Genomic DNA, 23785 nt, shown 5'->3' on the forward strand with positions numbered 1-23785 from the left:
TGTTAAGCATTGTGGAAAACTCATTCCTGATGACAGCAGGCAATAGCTTGTATTCTAAACTTTGCTAATTCATCTATCTGGATACAAGTTGCAGTAAAGCAATTAGTCATTGAAACAGAAAATTAAACACTACTCTCGCTTTTAAAAATTCGTCTTTACAAACAGATGTTGAACTGCTGTAACATTTGATGAGCCGAGTTTGATAAGGACTCGTATGTTTTGATATGCATGTATGTCAAACTGACATTTCACATAATGCTCATTTTCTATGCACTTTTAAAAAAATTAATTATGTAGCACGTAATATAGCATATCTTGTTCATATATATATATATACATATATGGAATATATTATGCATATATGTGTATGCATGCATAGACCTACTGGCCTTGCCTGCAGGGGATGGTGAGCCCATTCCTCTAGTTTTTTGTTTGTTTTTTAAAGAGTATTTAATTCATGCCTCCTGGATGAAGAGGGGTTTCTGGGGAGCTTTTTTAACCAGTAGAGTATTGAATAAACTGAAGTCACCACCCTCAGTCTTGTGCTTCCCATCCCCATCTTTCCCCCCGCAGCAGCAAAGGGACGGTAAGTGATGGAAGGGGCTGGGGCTTGTGGGTCTCCTGGGGCAGCTGATCTCCTGGATCCCTGGAAGAAGGAGCTTTCAGATGTATCCCCACTATTGAGCTCTGAAAGTATATCCCCAAAACATGGTATATCTCACTCTTATCGTCTCAGTCGTGGAAGATTCTGAGCATTTGGGGCCTCAGTTATGTACTGTTAAAGAAAGTAGTCGTTTCTTACATCTTCAGGGGAATCTAGTCAAAATGGGGTGCAGAACCCTATTTTTACCCTCCGTCTGCTACTCAGAAGTTCAGTTCTAATCCTTATAAGAGAGACGATGATGACCTCTGTGTGTTTTTTGTTTTTACAGAGAGGGTATTGTGATAGTCAAAATGATTTCCTCTGAGGATAAAGGCAGGTGAAGGCTGAATAACAGCTTGTATCTGAGAACGGATGGCAGCGGGGCCTTATAACGAGGGTAGAATGTGAAGTTTTGAAGTGGATCATACTAATAGAAATGCACCTTTCCATGCCTTCTGCGCTCTCAGAAGCAAAGCAATACCAAAGAGCAGAACAACGAGAGATGACTTATTGGAAAATAAATCATGGGTGAAATTTTGAACATTGACTTCAATGAGACCGGTATTTCACACGCTGATACGGGCACTGGGTGTTTCTAGGTGGAGGTTGCTGCATACAAATGCTCGCTGCTTCTTTTTTAGCGTTGCTCGGAACATTATTGTAGTGAGTGGCAAGTCTTCATGTCTCATCAAGGTAAGGTAAATAGGAGTGTTATTCAGAGTGAGCAGTTGCCTGAATAAAAGAGAGTAAGCAATATTTAGGTGTTAATTGATAGTATAAACCCATCTATTTTTCTACTAGTGGTTACCAGCTGTATGACAGGAGCAAGCCTATATAAAGAAGTAGCCTTTTAAAGGCAGATGATTATTATTTCATTATAGCGAGAAAAAGAGATTTAGGAAAGAGAAACCCAAGGTCAGAGCTTGATCTTGAAGTTGTCCTTAGGACAATTCATTGCAGTGAATAGAGATATAAGAGTAATGATCAGTGTCTTCTCCCCACTGTCACTGAAAGGATTCTGAAATCCCAGTGAGCAGGAGCCATCATCTCTTAAGCAAAAGTTTTCTGAAGAATGCTTGCTTGATTTTTTTATCAATACCATCCAAGCCTCAGTCTGTTAATCCACATAAACTCTGTATTATGGCCACATGGCTTGCAGGGGTTTTATTGTTGTCAGTCTCTCACTACCCTCAGTGAGATAACCTCTGCTAGTAAAGTAAAAACTGCTTGCAAGATTTGGCCCGTAGTGGTGTTTTTTAATAATGTGTGTATGTATATACACATACATGCTTCACTACAAAGTTTTCTTAACTCGTGCTCTATATTTCAGCCTGCATGAAGTCACATAGCAGAGCTTACCCCTGTCTCCATTCATACCTGGGAGTGGACCCGGAGCCGGGGGCAAAAGTAAATGCTCACATTTATCAGGCATGGGTCATTGCAGAAACCAGCTCTGTTGTTTCCTTGTGCCTTTGCTCATCTGTCATTGTGGCAATACATAGTGACATTTCAAACTGCTAGCATGGAAATAAGATAAAAAGTGTTTGGGACAACTGGGAAATTTCATTTAGACAGAATGTCAGACCCTAGTCTCCAGTGAAAATACTGTAGGTTTACCATGTCCAGCTTTGCGATATCATTTGATGTAAAATTAAATCAGAGGCCAGCCGTGAACAGGAGGGCAGTTGAGCCTGTCCCGTTTTAGTTTGTCGTACAATTCTGATACTCCTGATCTCCATTTCTTGCAAAAGTTACAATATCTTAACATTTATAAAGATGTTTTGAAAGCGTGATTCCCACAGAAATGTCTTTTAATTCCTTACATTACCTTGAAGTTTGAAAAGTGTAAGTCTATAAAAACCTTTCTCTGGCCTTCATTGTTCTTGTGGGTCGAGTTCACACTGGCTACCAGTTATTTTGCTTTGCACAGTAACCTAACACTGATATTTCAGGACAAATAGGCACCAGCGCGGCTCCTGAATTGGGTGAGTTACATGTATTCATAAGCTGTTCCATTCATTTCTCTGACACAGAAAAAAGGGTAGGGCTGCTTTCATCCTGCTGCCAACCCTTTTATCTCTAAAGAATCAAATTTCAGGAAACCTTTCTGCCTAGGTCAACATTTCAAAGCTATCCTGTAATATTTAAAAAGTTTAGCATCTTAATTCTCATCATTTTAAGGGGAATGTTTCTTTTCCCGCTGTGAAGACAAAACAAAGCAGCCTCCCCAAAACAAAACAGAAAGCAATGAGAAAAACTGAAGCAAAATGCAGATTTGGAGATGTGGGGGTTAGTAAAAATGTGTTTAGTGTTACTTCACTTCCTACTATTCAGGACAGCACATTGTTAGAACTGATGCAGTGTTTATACACATTGTGGTTGTGGCTGTAGTCGGGGCTATTGTCGAAGGATGTTATACGGACATTTATCATAGTGTGTCAGTAAACCCATTGTAAAAACGTCCCGGCAGTTAAATGAGTCTTAGATTTAATGAGGCTGTAAGAAAGGACCTGGGTTTTTTTACCATACTGTAAATAAGGTTCCTATAGCAATGTCATTGGGATTAACATGTAGATTTTTCTTTTGTTTCAAAATAAGAGCACTATCTCCATGAAGTTAGGCAGGCGATTTAAAGAATACACTTCCACAGAGCCTTGGAAGAAATAGTTCCTTGGTCATAATCCAGCTGCATAATGATACCAAATGAAGGTGTGACATTATAAAAAATTCAGACCTCCCCCCCAAATAAACTAATAGTACAACCTAGGTAGTAAAATCCTAACACTAATAAAATACGTTATTAATGGCTAAGTTATACATTGTCAATGGCAGAAAAACCTTCTTTAATACTTTTTAAAAAGATACTGACTTAACATAGTTCCAAATTCGTGTACTGCTTCATATGCTGGATTTGCTTTAATACATGTTTTTTAACACTGCTGCCACTGAGAATTGTGAAAAAGAGTAACCATTATTCAGATTTTACCCACCGACATTTATTTTTCTTGTAGCTGTGAAAGAGCCATTTAAAGCTCCAAAAGATAGACGTTTGGGCCATCTTTTAGCCTTCTGTATTTCTTTTCAATCTGACATATTTCCTGTGAAGTATAGGGGGGCATGCCTTATGTTTAAATTAGAAACTATGAAACTGTAGGAGGAAATAAATGTAATTTCAGCCATTGGAAAGAACATTGTCAACAGCCAGAAAATAATGAAGGGAAGAGTCTCTTAATTATTCTTCTTATGTTTCTTTTAGAGGAGGGGTGAACTTTTATCTGTAAAGCTGTAGTTTTGACGATAAAGCTTTAAGTGAGTTCTCCCATCAGAGAAGCAGGTCCTGCCCTTAATGACCAGTTCTGATCCCAGCGCTACCATTCTCAGTCCCCTATTTGTGCTCTTGAGGATTTGAATCCTGTAAAACCAAACAACTTGGAAATACAGTTTTTTTGGACATGGGTGATGTCGATGATCCCATCTGGTTCTCACCAGTACCCCCAGAAAGGGGCACAGAGGAGCAGGGACGGCTGGGGAGCGGGTCTTGCCGGCTTTAAGATGAAGATCCAGAGTGGAGGATTCTGAAGGTAAAAAAATAAGAAGAAAAAGATAATTCAGGCTGAGGATATTTGCATCCATGGCAGCAGCCATCAACACAACAGCTTTTTTCTTCCACCAAGAAAGATTTTGACCTGGCCAGAGATGTGCATGTCCCATTGGTGTCGCAGGTTCCCCTCCCTTTGGCAGCTCATTTCCCTTTGGCTGCGACATTTGCTGCTGAAACCTTTCCAGGGGCATTGCTGGGGACGTGATTCTGAGTGCTTTATCCTACGAGAGTGGATTCCTGCAGCTCTCGATTTAGAAGGCTATTTAATGTTAGCTCTCTATTCATTTGGAAATAATGGTGTTGGGGGAAAAAAAATTAATTAAAATGGCTTCAGAAAGTAGTTAATTATAAAGCCTACCATGGCCCGAAGTATAAAATACATTGCAGACTGAGAAATCACGTAGGGGTGCATTACTAAAATAATTAATTTAAAATTTTACATATATCACCCACACAGCAAATGCCATGGCTGCTGCTAAAATGAGTCCAGTGCCCTTCAAAAACTGTGAGATTCTCTTCTTTCTCCCACTCACTCCCTTTTAGATGTGCTTGTTTTCCTCTTTACTATGGGCATGCTCTTCGTGTTAAGAACATCAATTTTGTGGAAAGACTTTGCATAAGAAATGAGGTCTTCACCACGTTTATTTTAGCGTTATCATTGTGTTTTGTGGGGCTGGGGTTTAACTCGTCGAGTGCCTGATCTAACATAGACCCAACTGCTACCTGAGCGTCTGGTGCGGCCTCCGCGTTGATCCAGGTCAGTTAGAGTCAGCTCTTAAACTGATCTTAGACCATTTGCAGTCCTGCCAGGTCTCTGAAAGGATAACAGTGATGTAGGGCCACATCGCTGGCCTTATACCACCATGGGATCCCATCAAGGCAATCCTTTAAATTCAGCATTCTTGTACCCAATTGAGGGTTTTTTTTTTTTGCTGGTGCCACCTGTTTTTGCCTGTATATGCCAAATAGAAGTTAAATATTTCAAAGCCTCACCTTTAAGTGCAGGAAAATAGCTGGTGGGTTTTGGTATTTGGGGGTGGAGGAGGTGGTTTGGGGTTTGGTGGGGGTTTTTTTGCTTTAGTTTTGAAGGAATGAGAGTATGTGCTGTACAGGCTCCTGTTTTGTGCTCACATTTAAGCCATACCTGCTCCTCAGTACCTATCAATATGCTGAGATTCTTGCCTCTTGTCAGTCTAATTTCTAGTTGGTGCAGGTTCTTGACATTCAGCGCTTTATCAAACATAGGCTGCTTGGCACCTATTACCACTGATCTCAGCATTGCTAATAAACAGCAACATCAAGGCCATATTTTCTGGTTCCTGTCAGACCAGTGCTTTCCTGGGTGAAATAAAAGTCCTATTAACATGCTCCTCCTCATTGGCTCTGACAGTTTGATTAATTAGGCCCCCTCTTTAGATGACCTCTGCACTGACACGACAAGGAGGTGAATATAAAATGAATAGTTTGCCCACATAATGGCCTACTGCAAGTTTCATGTTTTTATCAGATCAGGCTGGAGTCCGGGGCCTGTATTAAAACCTACAGTGTGCAGCAATATACGGCTGTGGGTTATGAACCGCAGGCTTTACAACATGGTTAAAGAAGTAAAACCAAACCAATCCTAGCCATTCTGATATATTGACTTCTTCTCGAAGAATTGATCTTGCCTTTACTCTTTGGACCATACAATACAAATCTAATTCATTTACATTATCAAATAAAATGACCTTTTGTTTTCAACATTTTTTTTATTGCCAGAAAATACAGTGTGTTAACTCTGTGGTTATTCAGCCTCCCATAAAACACTAATGTAAGCCATTATTCTAGTGCCACTCTATTTAAATGTCAGTCTGCCTTTCTGTTATAAACCACCAGTTCATAGGCTTGTAACTCAGTAAAAAATTTACTTTAGGTGAGAACTTGGAATGTGAGCTCATGTCTTTTCTTTGGAAGTGTGTTTTTTAAAAATACGAGTATATACGATCCCAGGGCGTGAACACGCAATTGTGAACACGTAGCGCGGCATTTATGGCACCAGAAGCATCTGGTCGTGCCAGGACGTTGCCCACCCGACGGTGCCTCTGCCTGGGGCTGGTGCCCAAATAGGAGGCAGCTCAGGCTTTTCGTAAAACCAGGAGTTTTGACCGGTGGTCAATATCTTCCCTACCTCTTTTCTTTTGCTGCTGCTTGCTTGTGCTTAATTGTGTTCTATATAACGCTGCCTTGAGGGCCATTAAGTGTTGGATGTTGCCTTGGAAAGATGTGGGGGCCAAAATCCTCTCTCCATCTGGGTGAGAACTTTAAGGAGCATGAACAGCATTTTGTTGATGGAGTGGAGTCACTGGTAGTGAGGTAAAATATGTTGGTTTCTAACTGAATTTTCATGTTAGCTTCTTTCACCAGAAGAGTCAAGTTAGCTCTCATTCAGTGTGTGGCACTCTGCATCTCCCACAAATCTCTTTGAAGGGACGATATGAAGGTGGATGAGCCTAAAATTAAATGTTGTGTAAACTGACCTGCATGTAATCTGAGCGCCTTGTTTAATGATCTTGAAGCCAACAAAAGCAAGTGACCCATGCTTAAACAGATCCTTTTCAATTAAAATAATGCTCCTTTTCCCTCTGTGAAGCCAAATGCTCTCTGCAGTCTTTTGAGCAGCTTCTACTTCATTTATGACCCTCATTTGTTGGGTTTTCTTCTCAGTCTCTTCTGTCATTTTTTTCTTTGTGCTCATCTGTTGATCAAGTAACTGCATTACTTTAATTGATTTGCTAAATTGGCTCATACATAAGACAGCTCCTCCAGGTAATAACCTGAAAATATTAGCTTATATTACTGGGATCATGTTTGAGAGCTACAGCAGTTGGAGTTTTCATTGGTTTTGTGAGTGCATCATGCTGCTTCTTCAAGTTATTTGTTGGACTCCTGACAGAGCAACAGGAGATAAATATATTTTTAGACATATATATATATATATATACATACACATGCACAAGTTGTATGCATGTAGTCTCAGGTCTAGGATTTTTGTATGTGTGAACTTTGTTTGCATACGAGTCTCCTGAGGTCGCCTGAGCTGAGTGAGAAGGTGTGATGTGCGTTTGATACCCATAAACATCCCCCCCCTTTTCCCAGATTACTTTTGTTTTTTAGTTTCTTCATTGACAGAATTACAGAATTTGACAAATTAAGTAGCAGTGGTTTTGGATGAAGACTGGACAGAAGTTAATAACTTTCCCTTCCTGCAGACCCCAAAGTAGGATCACAGTTTTGAGTAAAGGTGAGATTTTGAGTAGGCCAGATGTTAGATTTCTGCACAAAGCAAAGTCTCTAATAAATCACAGTATCACAGTATGTTTGGGATTGGAAGGGACCTCAAAAGATCATCCAGTCCAATCCCCCTGCTGGAGAAGGAACGCCCAGGTGAGGTCGCACAGGAACATGTCCAGGTGGGTTTTGAATGTCTCCAGAGAAGGAGACTCCACAACCCGCTGGGCAGCCTGTTCAGTGTCTGTCACCCTTACTGAGAAGAAGTTTCTTCTCAAATTTAAGTGGAACCTCTTGTGTTCCAGCTTGATCCCATTACCCCTTGTCCTATCATTGTTTGCCACCGAGAAGAGCCTGGCTCCATCCTCATGGTACTATATTTATAAACATTAATAAGGTCACCCCTCAGTCTCCTCTTCTCCAAACTAAATGAAGAAATTGAACCAAATCTGCATATATTTTAAATAAATGACATTTCCTAAAACTTAAACAGTAAACCAGTATTATTGCTTAAAGTCCATCCATGATATTTTATACCATACCTAAATAAGCATCGATTGTGACTCTGGAAACTCTTTGATTGCTTTGGCTGTTTTCATCTGGTCAGCGAGGGTAAGTGACCTGACGTGCAGCTCCAAGAATAAGCTGTAACGGAAGGTAGCGCAGACTTCAAACAAACAAGAAACGCTGGGAGCATCCTGTGGCCTAATTATAACTAACTGTTTCCATCCTTTTCTGTAAATTTTCAGAAGATTACGTTACAAGTTCCTACAATTAAACACCATGAGCGTGGAAGGCAAATACATGTGAACCTCATTTGGTTTTCTTACCAGGCATTCTGGGAAGTTTCAGTTTTGTCTTGAAGAATGCTAAGCTGTGTTTTTAGCAAAACATAACTTAAAATAGCAGTGGTATTTATAAATAAACAGCACCACCTGGCAATAAACAATCTCAGTGTCTGATTTTAAATCATGGGAGTAGATAGAATTAACTGGCGTATTGTTAAAGGCTAATAGTGAAAATCATGGCAGCATTCTGTGTCTACCACTCCGTTCACTTTAAGCAAGTCACTTAGGCATCTGTTTTGGCACATCTATTCTTGGTGTAGTCAGCCTAGTTCTCTGCAGTCCCTCTATAAACAGTGCTCTATCTCAATCATTCTGCGGCCAATTAATTACTACTTGCACTGGAAAGGATTTTTTTCAAAAGCCTTTGAGTTCCTGTGATTGTGAGGCAGGTTTGTACTTTGTGGGGGTTTTTTTGCTTGTTTTTTACTTTTGAGAAACAACAAACTGCTTTGTTAACTCTGGAAATTAGACCGGGAAAAGCAAGGGGAACCCCGACATCCCAAACATAAGGACACAGAGACCAAAATCTTTCCATCTTGGTGCTACGTGCTAGAGCATGAAGGTGTGTAACATGGAAAGCTCTAAAGCAGTGCAAACCCAAGACCTAAGTTTAGCTCTGATGTAAACCTGCTGTTTGGGAGACTTTATAATTCACCTTAATTTTGAGTCCTTTTTAGGTGCGTACTAACCATAGTGATTAAAAGAAATGGTGTTGGGTTTCATTCCCAAGGTGGCTCAAAACATAGATGTGACATCTAGTCGGCATTCCATCAAGTGGGAAGAAGTCTGTTGTTTTCAGGGGGTTATTTTCAGAGAACAACAGAGTGAGAAAAATGTATTTCTCTCAGGTAGCCCCGCTGTTGCTTTTTCCTCCATCATCTGTGTTTGGGGTTTGAGCTCTGGCCTATCCAAGTAGTGATACCATCTGCTGTTCCCCTTCAGTTGTTAGTCAGGGTTGGAGCAGACGGCCTACAAGCACTGGAGCTGGTCCAAGGGCTGGTGATGGGTGATTTGGTGGGGCCATGGTCCCTCTGGGCAGCCCTGGCCTGCTACATGGGCTCGGTGGCCAAAACTGATCCTCTGGGAGAAGAATCACCTTTCATGTTGATGTCATTAAGTTACACATATTAAGAGCAGTACAGGTTGCAGATCCAGAGTTATGTAAAGATGCTGAAATGCTACATAAAAATATGTATCTGTAATTCCTGTATTTTGTGGCGTTGGCATTTATTAATGAATAAGTGATCATGTTGTTCTCTGGCCAGCAAAGCCTTTTGGAGGAACTACAGAAACTCTCTGGTGATGCTAAAGAATTCTGTTTTAAGTAGCATTTGAAAACATGCGGTTTCTAGAGGCTGTTTCTTAGGAGCAAGAACCAAATTCACCAGTAGGGCAGGCAGGCATAACTTCTTTCAAACGTTTTATTTGTTATGCTAACTTACACCTGGCAACGTTATTTTCACAATGCATTGAAATGTACCTTGCTTGTTTTAAAGGGAGCTGTCTTTCAGTTAGTATTTTCCAAATGCTGCTTCTATAAATAAATAAAATATTCAACAGAAATATACTGTTTGTAGTTACACTTGTATAGATTTTGCTTTTTTACATGTTGAACACATGCATATGCTGGTGGATCAAAAATACGCGCACATACGTGTGTGTTGGATGAGAGGTCTTTCCTTCCTTTTTGCTTTTGCTTCACTTTGTGTTGTTGTTGCAGAAACAGAGCTACTAGTAAAACCCTCTGCCACATCTAAATGTGTTGGAAGCTTTATCAGTTCACATATCCTGCATGGATAAAAGAGCAATGTATAAAATTAATTCAAGATGTAATACAACTAGTGGATGCAGTGTGGGAATGAAGGGGAGAATGTGCCCGCTCTAGAACGAGAAGCAGTTCTGGAAATTGGCCCAGTGTGGTACTTCATTGGCCTGAGCTGTTCCCATCACCATTTGGGGAAATGCACAGTGATGTACATATTGTATGGACCCAGCTGAGGCTGGTGGTACCTTAGACCAAGTCTGTCCTTCAAGCCATCCTGACCCATCCACAGCACAGAAAGACACGAGGTCTGATACTTCTCTTACTAGGCCTTTGTAGTTCTGTTCTTGTTAAAAGTAGAATGAAATTAGCCCTTGAGTCAAGTTTAAATTATTTTCATATTTTTGGGATATTAAAATATCTCCCAGATCTCATTAAGCAAAGCCCTAAATAAAATAATCGCAATACAGCTGGGGATTGGAAAACCTCTCAAGATTTGGAGGAAATTTCCTCTTTGATGAGCAATTCAGCTCCTTGAGCAAAGGTTGCCTGAGTCATAAACTTTAAAAATTCATCTACTCCATTCTTCTCCTTTCTAGTATGTGCTGGTTTCCTGGTGTTGTCCCCTCCTCTGCTTCACTGTATATTCTTTCCATGTCCTCAGGGGCTCCTGTGCTTTGCATCCTGCTGTCCTCCCTGTTTTGTGATCTTCCAGGACGTTGCTGGCATTGTAACCTCCTGCATGTCTGCTCCTTCGGCCTCAAGAGTCTGAAACCCTGGCATGTTTTTTTATGTGTCTTTATGCAACCTCCTTCTTTCTTCTTTTTGTTTTTTTAAAGTCTTCTCCACAGAAGACAAATTGCGGTGCTCTGGTGTTGTTAACTCAAAATATGTGAACTGAGCAGAAGTTTTACATTCCTCCTCCAAAATGTACCACTAGCCATTCAAGACAGAAGATGCCAGTGGTTGGTATGGGCCATCAGAGAAACCAAGCACTGAAAGGTATCCACAGAGGTCCTATTAATTAGATTTGGGGACCAGAGCTCAGTTGAACTGCAAGATGCATAAGGGATTGCTTTTCATATCCTGTTTTCCGGCTGTATGGATGGCTAAAGCCGCACTTCTGTATCTTTCCCTATTTCAGGTGATAATCCAGTTCCATCCATGGAATGTGCTGGATGGCAGCAGCTCTTTCTTTTACACTCTCAGAGATCCAAGCACATTCCAAGCTAAAACCTCTGTTGACCATCTGAGGTAGCAACTGAGCACAGCTCGGTGCAAGGGCTGTTCCAGGTCACACTAGCTGGTGGTCACAAGGTGGTTGATGCCACTTTCCATCGTGAAGAAGGCTGCTTAGTGGAGAAAAGGCACCCTGTGGACTCTTTCCCTCCAAACACACTGGGGATGGGGGGTTTGTTTCTCAAATATTTTGTCATTTAAACAACCAGCAAATGTTTAGCATGCAGTTGTAGTATGTAAGTTGAAAGAGACATAAGACCTGCAAAAAAGAAAAAGTAGCAGTCACTCTTGAGGCTTCAGGTTTTTGTAATGTTGTAAAAATAGCAGAACTATGTTTTCCAGACTTCCTGAGTCCTGTGCAGGGCAGTAATAAGGAGATATATACAGTAACACAGCTAACACAATCAGAGTACTGGTAACCCACTTTTGTGAGAACTTTGGGGCTTCAAAGATGCAGGGTAAACAAAATCTCAAGGAACCAGACCCCGTGGCGCATCTTTACATTGTGTATTATTGAACCCACTTCCTAAATGGAACACTGAGACACAGCAGGTCAGTGCTGGTGGGAATGAAATGCAGCTCGAGGCACCTGACTGTGCCTTTTACTGATAGCACAACATTACATCTCATGAGCACATTTAGGAAATTATTTATTTACCCTTTAAGATTTCCTGGTTGTTGCGACATTATGAAAAAAGTATTTGACTATTCACTATAATAAAGAGCTTAACAACAACAACAAAAAAGCTTTTGTAGCATGGAAAGCAAGTTTCAGAGTCTTTATAGGAGCTCTTGTGTTATAAAATGCGCTTCCTTAATACATTGTGTGCTTATTCTGCTCAGCCTTTTGTTTCTGTAATGACACACGCTCTCCTCTGCCTCACACCATGGTCTCTGTCTGTTTATCCACAGTGTCTGTGTATCCCCGTGGTCCCTGTCTGTGTGTCCCTGTGGTCCCTGTCTGTGTATCCTCACTGTCTGTGTATCTCCATGGTCTCTGTCTGTGTATCCCCACTGTCTATGTATCCTCATGGTCCCTGTCTGTGTATCCTCATGGTCTGTGTATCCCCACGGTCCTTGTCTGTGTGTCCCCACAGTCCCTGTCTGTGTATGGCCACTGTCTCTGTGTCCCCATGATCCCTGTCTGTGTGTCCCCACTGTCTTTGTGTCCCCACAAGGCACGTTCTGCCCAGGGGCTGAATGGAGACGGGCACGTATGGGCTGCTCTGCCCAGCAAACGTTTGTTCGGGGCAGAGAGAGGAGGACTGAAAGGCTTGATTTTCTGTGCACAAAGGTCATTGTTTTGCTGTTTTGTTTTGTTTTCCCCCCTTTGCGGTTCGTTCTTTGCTGAAGCTTTCGTCTGGGGCTGTAATAGGGTACGTACTTTGAGGGTACATACTGTAGCTGAACAAGTTGAGGAGGATGTATCGGTGTCCTGTCCCACTGTTTTTGTTCTGTTAATGGAACTGTCTCCTGCGTGAACCAGCTCTGTGTGTTCAGTTTGAATGCTGACAAAAATAAAGAGCATTTCATTATTGTTACTAGTTGTGTAGAAGCGCTCCCTGCTGTGATGCCTTTTAGACACTCCCTCGGCTGTTGTCTTGTGCAAGGAAAGAGATTTTTGCCTCCTGTGCACTTTACTCTTTGGATTAAAGATAAAATTGAAGCTTTCCATAAAGACTTGGTAGCCTTAAAAATGAATGAATACATGAGATTAAAAACCCGTGAGGTAATTTATTTTTTCTAATCCTGTTTAGAATTAACGATTGAAATAAATGGATTTACTGGTGAAAGTAAAGGAAAAACCTGAATCTAAAAGGTCTCATTGTACATTTTCCTTTTGAATTGTTGAACTCTGAGGATCAGGTAATTAAATCCATGAGCCAGAGAAGAGAACGAAGTAGTAGGAGATACCATCCTTAAAAAATGTTAAAGTTCCAGGAGGAGTTTAAATGCCTGTATCACCTGGATGAACTTGGCCATGACTTTGTGTCTCCTGTTTCCACGTGTGCCCGTGTTGCTTCTGAGGTGCGGTTGTGGTTTTGTGTCACAAAACAATGCTCCGTCACTGCGCTTTTTTTTTAATGAATAGTAAAATGGTAAAACCGTACAAAGTTGCTTTGGAGAAGAGAGATCGGATCACGTGCTGAAGAGGCAGCTCCGCCTTTGCACACAGATGGATTTGTGCATCTTGTCGGGGGGTTCTCCCAATGCCCCTGCAAAGGGAGGTGAGCGGTGTTGGAAGCTCAAGATCCCCTCCTCCTTGGTATTATGTCAAGTGATGTCTGTGCCTCTCGCAGCACAGCGTGTGAAAATAATAACACAATCTACTGCCCAAGCATTCTTTTAGTCGCAGAAAATGTAACTTCCAAGACGCCAGGTGGAGGGGGACCTGTGGGGATTCCTGCGGAGAAATGAAGAACTGACGGGGGTAACGATGGGCCAGGTGTCTGCCTTTCCGGAGGATATTCCCTGTGTCACATCTGGTGCCAGCATAGCTGCCAGCCCTAAATGATAAGTTAGCTTTGCTGTCAGGAGAGCCGGGGATCAGGAATTAGCGTGATGGTTTGGTGGCAGGTGAGGGATGCTGCGACGTGCGGTTCTGATGAGCGGAGGCTCAATTAGGTTCTCCTGGACACGGGCTGACACGCCGGGCAAGCGAGACCTGCGTACAAGGGAGCGTTCTGGTCCGTCAAATGTAAAATGACAAAATCATTTGTAATCCCTCATTACTAATCCCTGTGGGTTTTATGTGCATGCCTCCCATGTGGCATTATTCAACATTATTTTCTTGCCAGCTACTTAAAAATGAAGTACACTATTAATGTGCTTAGGAGTTAATGGAAATCTTAAGCTCAGAACTTCATAGGAAGGAGAACTAGGTCAGATCTTAAATGTGGTGACTGATGACTAAGTAGCCTGTACTAATTATTTGCACCTGACTGGAACTTACACAGGTGGATACAGCCCAAATTCATAATGGATGTTTCTTCCTAGATATGAGGTTGTTTCTCCCAGTAAGTAACGAGCTCGAGAATGTATTGCAGAAGGCACGTAACTATGTGCACAGTTTTTTTCCTCTAAATTACTTAGAAGTTGGGAACGACTCTTTTTAACTCTTAAAAAGGGCACTAATAGGAGTAAAAGATCCCTATCTGATAACCTGTGACAGCACGCTGCCTGCCCAGGCTTTGTCTCTCCCGCACACATCTAAAGTTTGCTGGGGGTGAGCAGCTCCTCACCTGTCCCCTCATGGGATTCACAGCACATCAACTCCGTTTTATCTGCGCTGCAACGCGGCTCAGTGCAAACACGGGGTGACCTTCCCTGCGATCTCATCTAAACCTGAATCTGTGCCATAAAGCTGCTTTTCTCTTCTCGGTGGTGTCCTGAACATCTCTTTCCTCTTGGCGTTCAGGCAAGGCCTGAGCTGCCTCAGGGGGCCGATGACTCTCAGTTTGCATTTTTGGGGCGCAGCGCTCTCATTAAACATGTAGAACAGGTTCATGTTTTAAATGCCTGCACCCTAAATCCGTAATCCAGGTGTTCTAACAGTTGCGCCATCTCTTCTCCCCAGTTTATTCATTTCGTATGAAAATATTTGGTGTATTAAAGAAGTACTTGACCGTCTTTTCTGTGCACATACTGCGTCACATAGAAGGTTTCTGGAAAGTTTTCTTACAAGTGGATTCCCATGTGGTACCTGTTAGTCACAGCTAATTACATAGGCTGGTGAATGAAGAATATATAGGAGATCAGGTTCCTCTCCTCCTCCCCCAGTGCTTCAGAAGAAAATAAAATAGAAAAACCTGCAGACAAATCCAAGTTTTTCTGTGGCTGTAGTCTCTGAAGAGCTCCAGAGACATCAGAGATGTGGTTTCACATTTCAGGTTTAACTATGGTGTAATAACTACAGTATTATCTGCAGGAGAAATGCAAGTGGGGAAAGAATCATTAATTGACAGAGAAAAGTTCAACCAATGTGCTGTGTGTTTGGTTTTTTAAGCAGCCGAATGTTGAGCCAAACCATTATTTTAACTTTTAACTGCAGCCCTGAAGGTTACGATTATCTTGATATGTTAAAACTTAGGAACATTATAGGGAAGGAAATTTAGATCTGTGTTTCAGAAAGGTCAATCACAGAAAAGCAGAAACACATGTGATTTAGCTAAAGCTGAGACACATGGTTCAGTTTTAATTCAGTTGCCTACAAACCTGTGAGGTACGCTGACCTTACTTTACCACGTATTAACTTCTTTAAGTGTTTCAGTGGGTGCAGAATAAGCCAGCAGTGAGAGGTGGAATTTCATTGCTACACACATGAGGAATCCAGAGCTCACATAAAACGTCTAACTAACATTTAATTTTCCTGCCTTTTGTTAGCGTTCATCTGACAAGTCTGCTCGGTTGAACAAGTTCTTGTATATGTGTAGTATAGTACTAGCTCAGTAGGACTACATGGGATATGTCTATTATTTGTTACTAAGCACCAGTGACCTTCCTGCTCTTGTATTATCAGCTCCTGCTGTTTTCTCATGCTGCCAATGGTCAGGAATTCAGACCATACTTATAATTGGGTATATACTCTTCAAAGTATCATCTACAGAAAACAAAATAATTTAATTACAAAAAATCAAACTCAGAGATGCAATCTCAGCGGGACATTTCCACTTAAATGTGTATTTCAGGCTAAAAGAATGCATAATTTAGAGGGTGCAGGAGGCAGATTGCATAATGAAATGATGTCGGGCTCTTAATGTCTCTCTTTTAACAAGCATGCTTTTCCTTAAGGTTGGTTTGTTGGTGGTTTTTGGTTTTTTCTTCCTCCAATTTTAATCTTTTCTCTTCAGAACTGCAGTAACCACAAGACTGCAGGAGTAGCTTGAACTCTCAGGAAGGTGGCACAAAGTGATGAGGGCTAGGACAGGACTATCCTATCTGGACAATGGAACAACCCAGTTTAAATCTGTTGCTTGAGCTCTGGGAAACACACACAACGGATTAAAACTCTTAAAATCAGTACAGTCCTAACAGCTGTATAAAAAGTTGTTAGTAAAAGGTGTGAATATTATATTATCTCTTCAGAACAATTGGGCAGTGGACCTGCCTGTTAAGGAAAGGTTTATTATAATATACCTGCATCATAATGATTCAGTTTGGATGCTATACATTGAAAAACTACTCCTAGAAGGTCCACTTTTCATCGCCATGTGCTTGGGTTGGTGGATAAACTGGTGTCTCAGAACAAGATGCAACGGTGAAGGAGGCTGAGGAACTCAGTTTTCCTTAAGATACACTAAATGAGTTTTAAAGTGTAAGATCTCTTTAAAAAGTCATTGTGCCATTAAAAATTGTTTGATCATGACCTCTAGGAGGCTCAGGGGTTCAAAGCCAAGTTACGTAACAGTGTTCTGATATTACAAGTGCTAAGAAGGAACAAGTTTGTGTTGTGTATAACCACAGCATGGTACAGCTTTACTGTTGGACTGTAACCCACCAGCTGCCTTGTGCTGCCAGAAATTGTCTCTTGCCTCCAAAAAACTTAAGAGAATTTTGTTTGTTTTGGTAGGTAACATGAGGCAGGAATTCTTATGCCTGAACATCCCCAAACTTTGGGTAAAAAGTTTTAGTGTTAGACTTTTTCCTTTCTCTCTGTTGGATAAACACCCCAGGGCCGAATACTCTTGAAAGAGCAGAGACTATTAACCTAAATTCAAACATATATGCGTATATCCAAACCAGTTTGGTTTAGAGGCATCCTCTTCAACAGGGCTGTCTGCAAGTAATCTCTGAAGCACGGAAAGTATTTTAATTCAGAAAAATTGGAGAAGGGAAGGGATTTTTATTTTACACTGATGCAGTTAATCTTATTTTCCCCCAAAGGACACCGTGGTTTAATGGATGGGGCTTTAACCTACCCAGAGGTCAGTCTTTGCTAGACAAGTGGAACCTTATTCCTGAGGGAATTGATATACTAATGACACATGGACCTCCCCTTGGTAAGTGGAACAAAAGCTGTGTGTGATTTTTTTGCATGAGAATTTTACTTTTAAACTAAGCAAAATTAATAATGCTATAAGCTATACTGTAATTGCAGCCTAACTCAAAACTTATGGAAGAATCGTAAAGTGATGATTGGGATTATCAGATATGTTGAGCTTCCTGATATTTTTAAATAAAAGTTACATTTTTTTTCTTTAGCTCAAGCAAAGGAAGATCAAATATCTCATTCCATAGGCATTAGAGTTCTGCATTTTATTTAAGCACAGTATTCATCTGACAAACAGTTTCCAATCTCATATGATTTTTTCAGACATTGACTAAAACTGTTTAAAACATTTTTCCGCTACAGTGACATGTTTTCTTAAGGTTTTAGAGTGTGCACTCAGGGGTGTGCGGTCACATATTCGCCTTGATAATTTTCTTGGAAACAGCACATGTAACAGTATTTTTAAAGATATTAATTGGCTTGTAACAAATCTGTGAAGGGACAAAATTGTTCTCAGTTAGTTATTCCTTACTCGAACTAATGGCAGATGAACACAAGTATATGAATGCATAACTTGTTTGTTCATTAATTAGTTGAAGTTTTTCATTTAGTTAAATTTTGCTTGCTTCGTAAATGTGAGCAATTCACTGGCTACCATTTCAATTCTCAACTTTAAGTTCTAAACTAAGTTCTGATGGTCTCAAAAAGACGCTACCAGGACCATTCAGCAGAAGCAGGAGCGCTCAGTTTTGGCATATCTACAGTTATTGAAGCCCACACTAAAACCATTTGGAAATTCCTACTATGTTTTCCCTGCCCTGTTCCCCACAAGATAGTATCACATACTGTTTACTGCTTTTCTCTAAGACACAGTGTGGCAAACAGTCTAGGGCCATATTTTGAATATTTCAGTTGGTTTTGCAACAACTAAGCATCAACCTTTTATAAATACGGTTTATGGGGATAAGAAAGTGTCAATCTTTTTACTGTTAGAAGACTGGGATTTTTCAGGATTTTGGTAAGCTCTTGAAATCCAATGGGTCGCATCAACACGTGGTCACATGAAATCACCGACTTTTGGGGTACTAGTGAATATAAAATCAATAAAAACGTCTCAGAATTGCAAGCTGCCATTATAACACAGCATTTAGGTGCTGCCGGGCTGGCTCGGTGCTCTCATAGAGCTTCTCTGTGACTGTGGAGCCAGGAATTCGTGCATGTTTATGTCTCATATCACAATTAAGAGCCAGCAATCTAAGCGGGGCAGGGGAAGTACACAAAGTTTTTGACCAGCAATGTACTTACCACTCCTTTTATATCCTAGTTACTCTTTTCGTACTACTTGGAGAATGTTATATGAGGATCTGCAGATTCTCTTTAATGTTACTAGAGCGACCAGCATGCTGTGTTAAAAAAGCAGAGCTGTACCATCCCCTGACAGCGAAGTGCACCAGATATTGAAAAACAGCACTTTGAACAGCATTCTTTGAATCTGCTTGTTTTTTCCCAAAGAAGCAAAAAACCCCACGAGCGTGGTTATAATGTTTCATGGGTGCTGTTTTAAATGGGCTGCTAATCCATCTGCTCTGAATTGGATTCATATAGTAATACTGTGACGCTGCAGACACTAATGAGTGCTTTAATTGAATAAACGTACTTAAATTTTGGTTTTGATGGAGATAATGAAGTTCAGCTTCAAAAGGTTGTCGCTGTATTTTAACTGCAGACACGTATTAGGTGATACTACTATGCCTAAAAGGAGGAGGTCTAGCTCTCAGCCTGCGTGGTAATATTGACAAAATACTGCTTTTAAGATCAGGTAAATATTAGTGGATGTAGAACCGTAACTGGACTCTTTTGTTCTCTCCAAAATTCGGTCAAGTTCATATCACAATATGCTTTTACCACCTGGGATAAACTTGGCACAGGGTGTTATTACTTTAAAGTCGGTAGAACGGTGCTGCGGTTGGATGTGGCTCCTGATTTCCCATTTACCGCTCCTCATTCATCTTGCCCTGCTGATCCTTATCAGTGCTAGTCCAGGCATCCGACTCCTCTAATAACTGATGTCAAGTTTTGTGCATTTTCCCATATTTTCTGGAGGACTGAATGGCCACGTAGTCAATTAGCACCAGCTTGTTGAAAGCTATTTATCTACATGGCTTGTTGGTGACCAGAGACTCAGAAGTAACCTGACATTTGCAGACCGTGGCAATTTGTGGGAGACTGTATTTTAAATCTTTGGGCTGACAGAGGTATCGAGTCATAGATAAGCTGGTGTTCCTGAGATGTTTTGTTTCTGGAGTGGCTGTGGGAAGCTGGTTGCTTTAAGGGCAAGGGGAAAGGGAAGAAAAATGGGCAGCAGTGCCGGGAATAAATGTCCCAGGGTTTCAAGGTGGAAGATGAGTTTAAACCCATAGTTTAAAAAACCAAATCACATCCAGAAAAATATTAATGCGGATGAGGAAGGAAATTTTAAGGAAGACAAAGTGACAGTGAAACATTTCTTAAAAGCCGTTGTGTGCTTTAATGGGGAGGTTACGACTAGAGATAATGTAATAAACCTTCCGTGATTTATGGCTTCCTGAAAGACTACGTGAAACCTTACCTGAATAGCGAAAATTAACCCTATTGATTGCGTTTTGCCTTCAGGTTTTCGAGACTGGGTTCCAAAGGAGCTGCAGAGAGTGGGTTGTGTGGAACTGTTGAACACAGTGCAGAGGCGAGTACGGCCCAAACTCCATGTGTTTGGTGGGATTCATGAAGGTAAGGAGCAGCTGCTCCCCTCTTCCAGCTCAGATTCGTTTCAGAGAAGCGCCTTTCGATGGTGTGTTGCAAAGGATGGATATCAGACTAAAGTAGGTAGAGATTTGAGGGGAGCAATTGCACACAACAGCACTTTGTAAATTTATGCCAGAATTAAAAAAGACTGTTTCAGGAGCATGTGCTACATTATCCACCTACATCTTTCACTGTGCAAAGGTCGTTCTATACAGGTTATTTGAAAGCAATTCAAATTTTGACAAACTTGGTTAGAGAAACAGATGAGATTCCCCACACTTGCATGCCAAAAATGAAAATCATCCCCATTATTCCAAGCACAGGAGCCAAGAAAAGTGCTAGAAAGGAAAAAAATCGAAGACAACTTACTGTCTCAGCTTACCTCCCATAAAATGAGAAAGGAGGGCATCTTGAGTCAGACATCAGGTGGAGAGACTGCCAGAACTCATTTTGCATACATTTCTAAAAGCATCCTGTAATATACAGTTCATACTGTGTATGTAACCTTCCAGCCGTCTCATCTTTTAGAAGAGATATTTCCCCACTGTCAGTACCGGAGCAGGCAGAGTGTGAAGCTTCGGAAACAATAAGCTCAGTTCGTGGCGGTAGAAGAGACAGAGAGATTAAATCCGTTTTGGAGATACTTAAATATTTAATACAATTTTGTAGCTTTCATGTGGCTGAGAGACAAACACTGGGAGTTCTGCCTGAGAGAGAGTGTAAGACTTTGTGACCCTAGAACTCAAAATTCCACATTAAATGCTTTATATTGTCTCCCCTGGAGGTTTCTCCATTGACTCTAATTAGGTTCTCCATAGGCTTAAAGATTTGGAGGACTTCATAAAAGAAAACTAATAAAAGGACAGCTTTCTCAACTAGTGGTGTTGGTTTTTCTGAAGCCCTTGTGACTTCATGCAATGAGGTTTTTGCCTGGTCCCTGTAAATGAAGAGTTTATAATGGAAATATTGACATGACTTTAAGTATAGTGGCATGAATAGCAGTCTTTTTATGCACACAGGAAAAGACTGGATATTTTGTGTAAATATTAATCCTTGCATATTAAGCAAATATGGCAAAACATGTAAATAGTCTACAGCATTTGTAGGCACATTGGATGATGAAACTTTTAGTTGTAATAGTGTTAAGTAGTGGGAGAGGAAGGTATTTTACTATACAGGATTATTATGATGAGAAAAGCACTGAGGAACCACATGCAGCACCTCTCATTTAAATCTCACAGGAAAGGTGGTTGCACATATTCAAAGTGAACGTTCAAATATATTCTTACAAGAATGCCAGCAAAAAAGTTTAAATTCTGTTTAGTACTTAAGCAGGAGACATGAGAACGGTTTCAGTACAGAAAGAAATAACCAAGTGTTAGGAGCATGATCAACTCCGCAATTATTTCTCATCCAGCTCCAGCTGAGGTGAACACGCACCACATTCCATTAAACGGCGCCTATACACACATTTTGGTGATGCAGTTTTTTTCCCTGGTTGATAAGCAAGAACAACCGCCAACAAGGTTTTTCCCACCATGAGATGATCTAAATCAAAATTGCCAGTCTAAATAAATAAAGTAATACAGGCGGACAGTGCAGCAATTCTGAAGTGATTACTCTTTCTGATAGACACCGTGGGTAGCTGTATTTATCTTAGCTTTCAGACAGCAGTGATCTGTACTATATCATAATGGTTTAAAAGGAAAACATCGTTCCCCTGTGGGTTAGCGATGGGAAGTTCTCTTCCTCCATGAAACTCTGATTTTTTTTCTTTTAAATACATTTGGTGCCAAGTCCTTCCTAGATTTTTTTCTAGCTGCTTTGTTATTATTCTGTGGATATCGGCTGAAAACAACGGCAAAGCTAAAGCTTTCTCTCACCTTTTGCACTGGTGGAACTGGAGCCCCTGTCTCCTGATCATTGAGAGAACTTCTGCAAGAGCAGAACTTCTGCCTTCTCGGTATCTCTGTAATTTTTTTGTCATCCCTTTTCTCACATCATGTTTGCTGCATGAAGGCTCAGATGTGACTCTATTAATGGGTTGCTATAGTTTGTTCCACTTGCCCAAAAATCACTGGAGCGCACAACCCTCTGTTATGTCCTATTCATTTGCGTTGCTGGCCAGATGTTTAGAAGGTAGAGGACAATCTTCAGTGTCCTGAAACTGGTGCCGTAGTGTTGGAGTCAAGTCCTTGGCATGCTGAAAACCCTGTGATTAATATTCACTGTTTCTTGCCTTTTTATTTGGGAACGAGTTATTAAGATCCCTTGGTAATGAAAAGCAGTCACGTGTTTAACCTTCACCTCCATTTTCTGGTTAAGCCGAGGATCATCCATTGACCTCCAGTGCTTGGTTGTGTTTATAGCAGGAGATTCCTCTCCTCAGTCATGATTTTCACTGGTAGATAACACATGTATATATATAGATATAAATTAAATGTGTGTGTGTGTGTATTTTTAACATGCCAATGAGGTTTCGCAAGCCCGTGTGAACACCAGCTTGGCAGCCCAGCGATTAGGAACTGGACGAAAAGGGCCAGCATGAGTGAAGCTCACTGGGTTCATTGCCCAGAGAGGGGTTTTTGTAGGTGCGACCAAAGTTACTTCTAAATGATTGAATGGTTTGGGTTGAAGGGACCTTCAAAGCTCACCCAGTGCCACCCCTGCCATGAGCAGGGACATCTTCACCAGCTCAGGTTGCTCAGAGCCCCATCCAGCCTGGCCTGGGATGTCTTCAGGGATGGGGCATCCACCACCTCTCTGGCCAACCTGGGCCCGGGTCTCACCACCCTCAGCATAACAAATTTCTTCCTCATGCCAAATCTGGTCTTTTTCTTATGACAGAATTTACAGGCATGTAAATTGCAGCTCACTAATTAAGTAATTAGAAAAAGTACGTGTTTGGTTTTGTGGCTTTCTGCTGTATCCAATTGCAACAGAAGATTTTCCCCGGGGGGAAGAAGTTTGTACATAAAACAAAAGCACGAGTTCTTATTTCAGATACGCTACATGGTATTTTTTCAATCAAGCCTTTGTGGCAGCTTTCAAAAGCTCATATCATTTTGAAGGGATTCATTTAATTTTACTCCCAAAGCGTTGATCCCACAATAAGCTTTCGGTGCAGCTGCCCACGGGCAGGATCGTTTTCTTTACATTACAGTAAGTGTGACACGTTCTCCCTGCAGGTTACGGCATCATGACGGACGGTTACACCACGTACATCAACGCTTCGACGTGTACAGTCAGCTTTCAACCAACCAACCCTCCCATTATATTTGACCTTCCAACCCCTCAAGGATCCTGAAGCACTACTGCACATTTGGAACTGGGGAAGGTCTATAAACTGCCATTTTCTAATTATAAATCTTACATTCTGTTACATGTTTGTTTCTCAATTGGGGGGGGGTAGGGTTTGGGGAGAATTTGGGGGAACCACGGAGTTTTTGTTTTACGGTGGGTTTGGGGGGTTTTTTGTTTGTTTTGGTTTCAATTACTGGTACAAAACAAACAAGAAGAGAAGTTAGAGGTTGTGCTTTTTGGAAATGCAGCATTCGTATGAAATTGATAAAGCATCGTGAAATTGTAAAATGAATTTCGTTTTTCAATAAATTTGCCATTGTAAATTGTTATAGTGTTCTCAAAAGGACAGCCA

The 23785-nt window shown here is 41.0% G+C and overlaps 1 protein-coding gene across 1 annotated transcript in view; it reads left to right on the forward strand.

Annotated features, from left to right (window-relative positions):
- Positions 1-23437, forward strand: part of MPPED2 (metallophosphoesterase domain containing 2) — a gene marked incomplete at both ends in the record, with an annotated part of 101521 nt that extends 78084 nt beyond the window's left edge. Inside the window, 3 exons of the mRNA XM_080345965.1 lie at positions 17244-17359; positions 20002-20115; positions 23319-23437. Of these exons, the coding sequence (XP_080202091.1) occupies positions 17244-17359; positions 20002-20115; positions 23319-23437 (349 nt within the window). The remainder of the gene's footprint in view (positions 1-17243; positions 17360-20001; positions 20116-23318) is intronic.
- Positions 23438-23785: the final 348 nt, after the last annotated feature.

Source organism: Nesoenas mayeri (assembly GCF_963082525.1).
Source record: "Nesoenas mayeri genome assembly, chromosome: 5".
NCBI lineage: Eukaryota > Metazoa > Chordata > Aves > Columbiformes > Columbidae > Nesoenas > Nesoenas mayeri.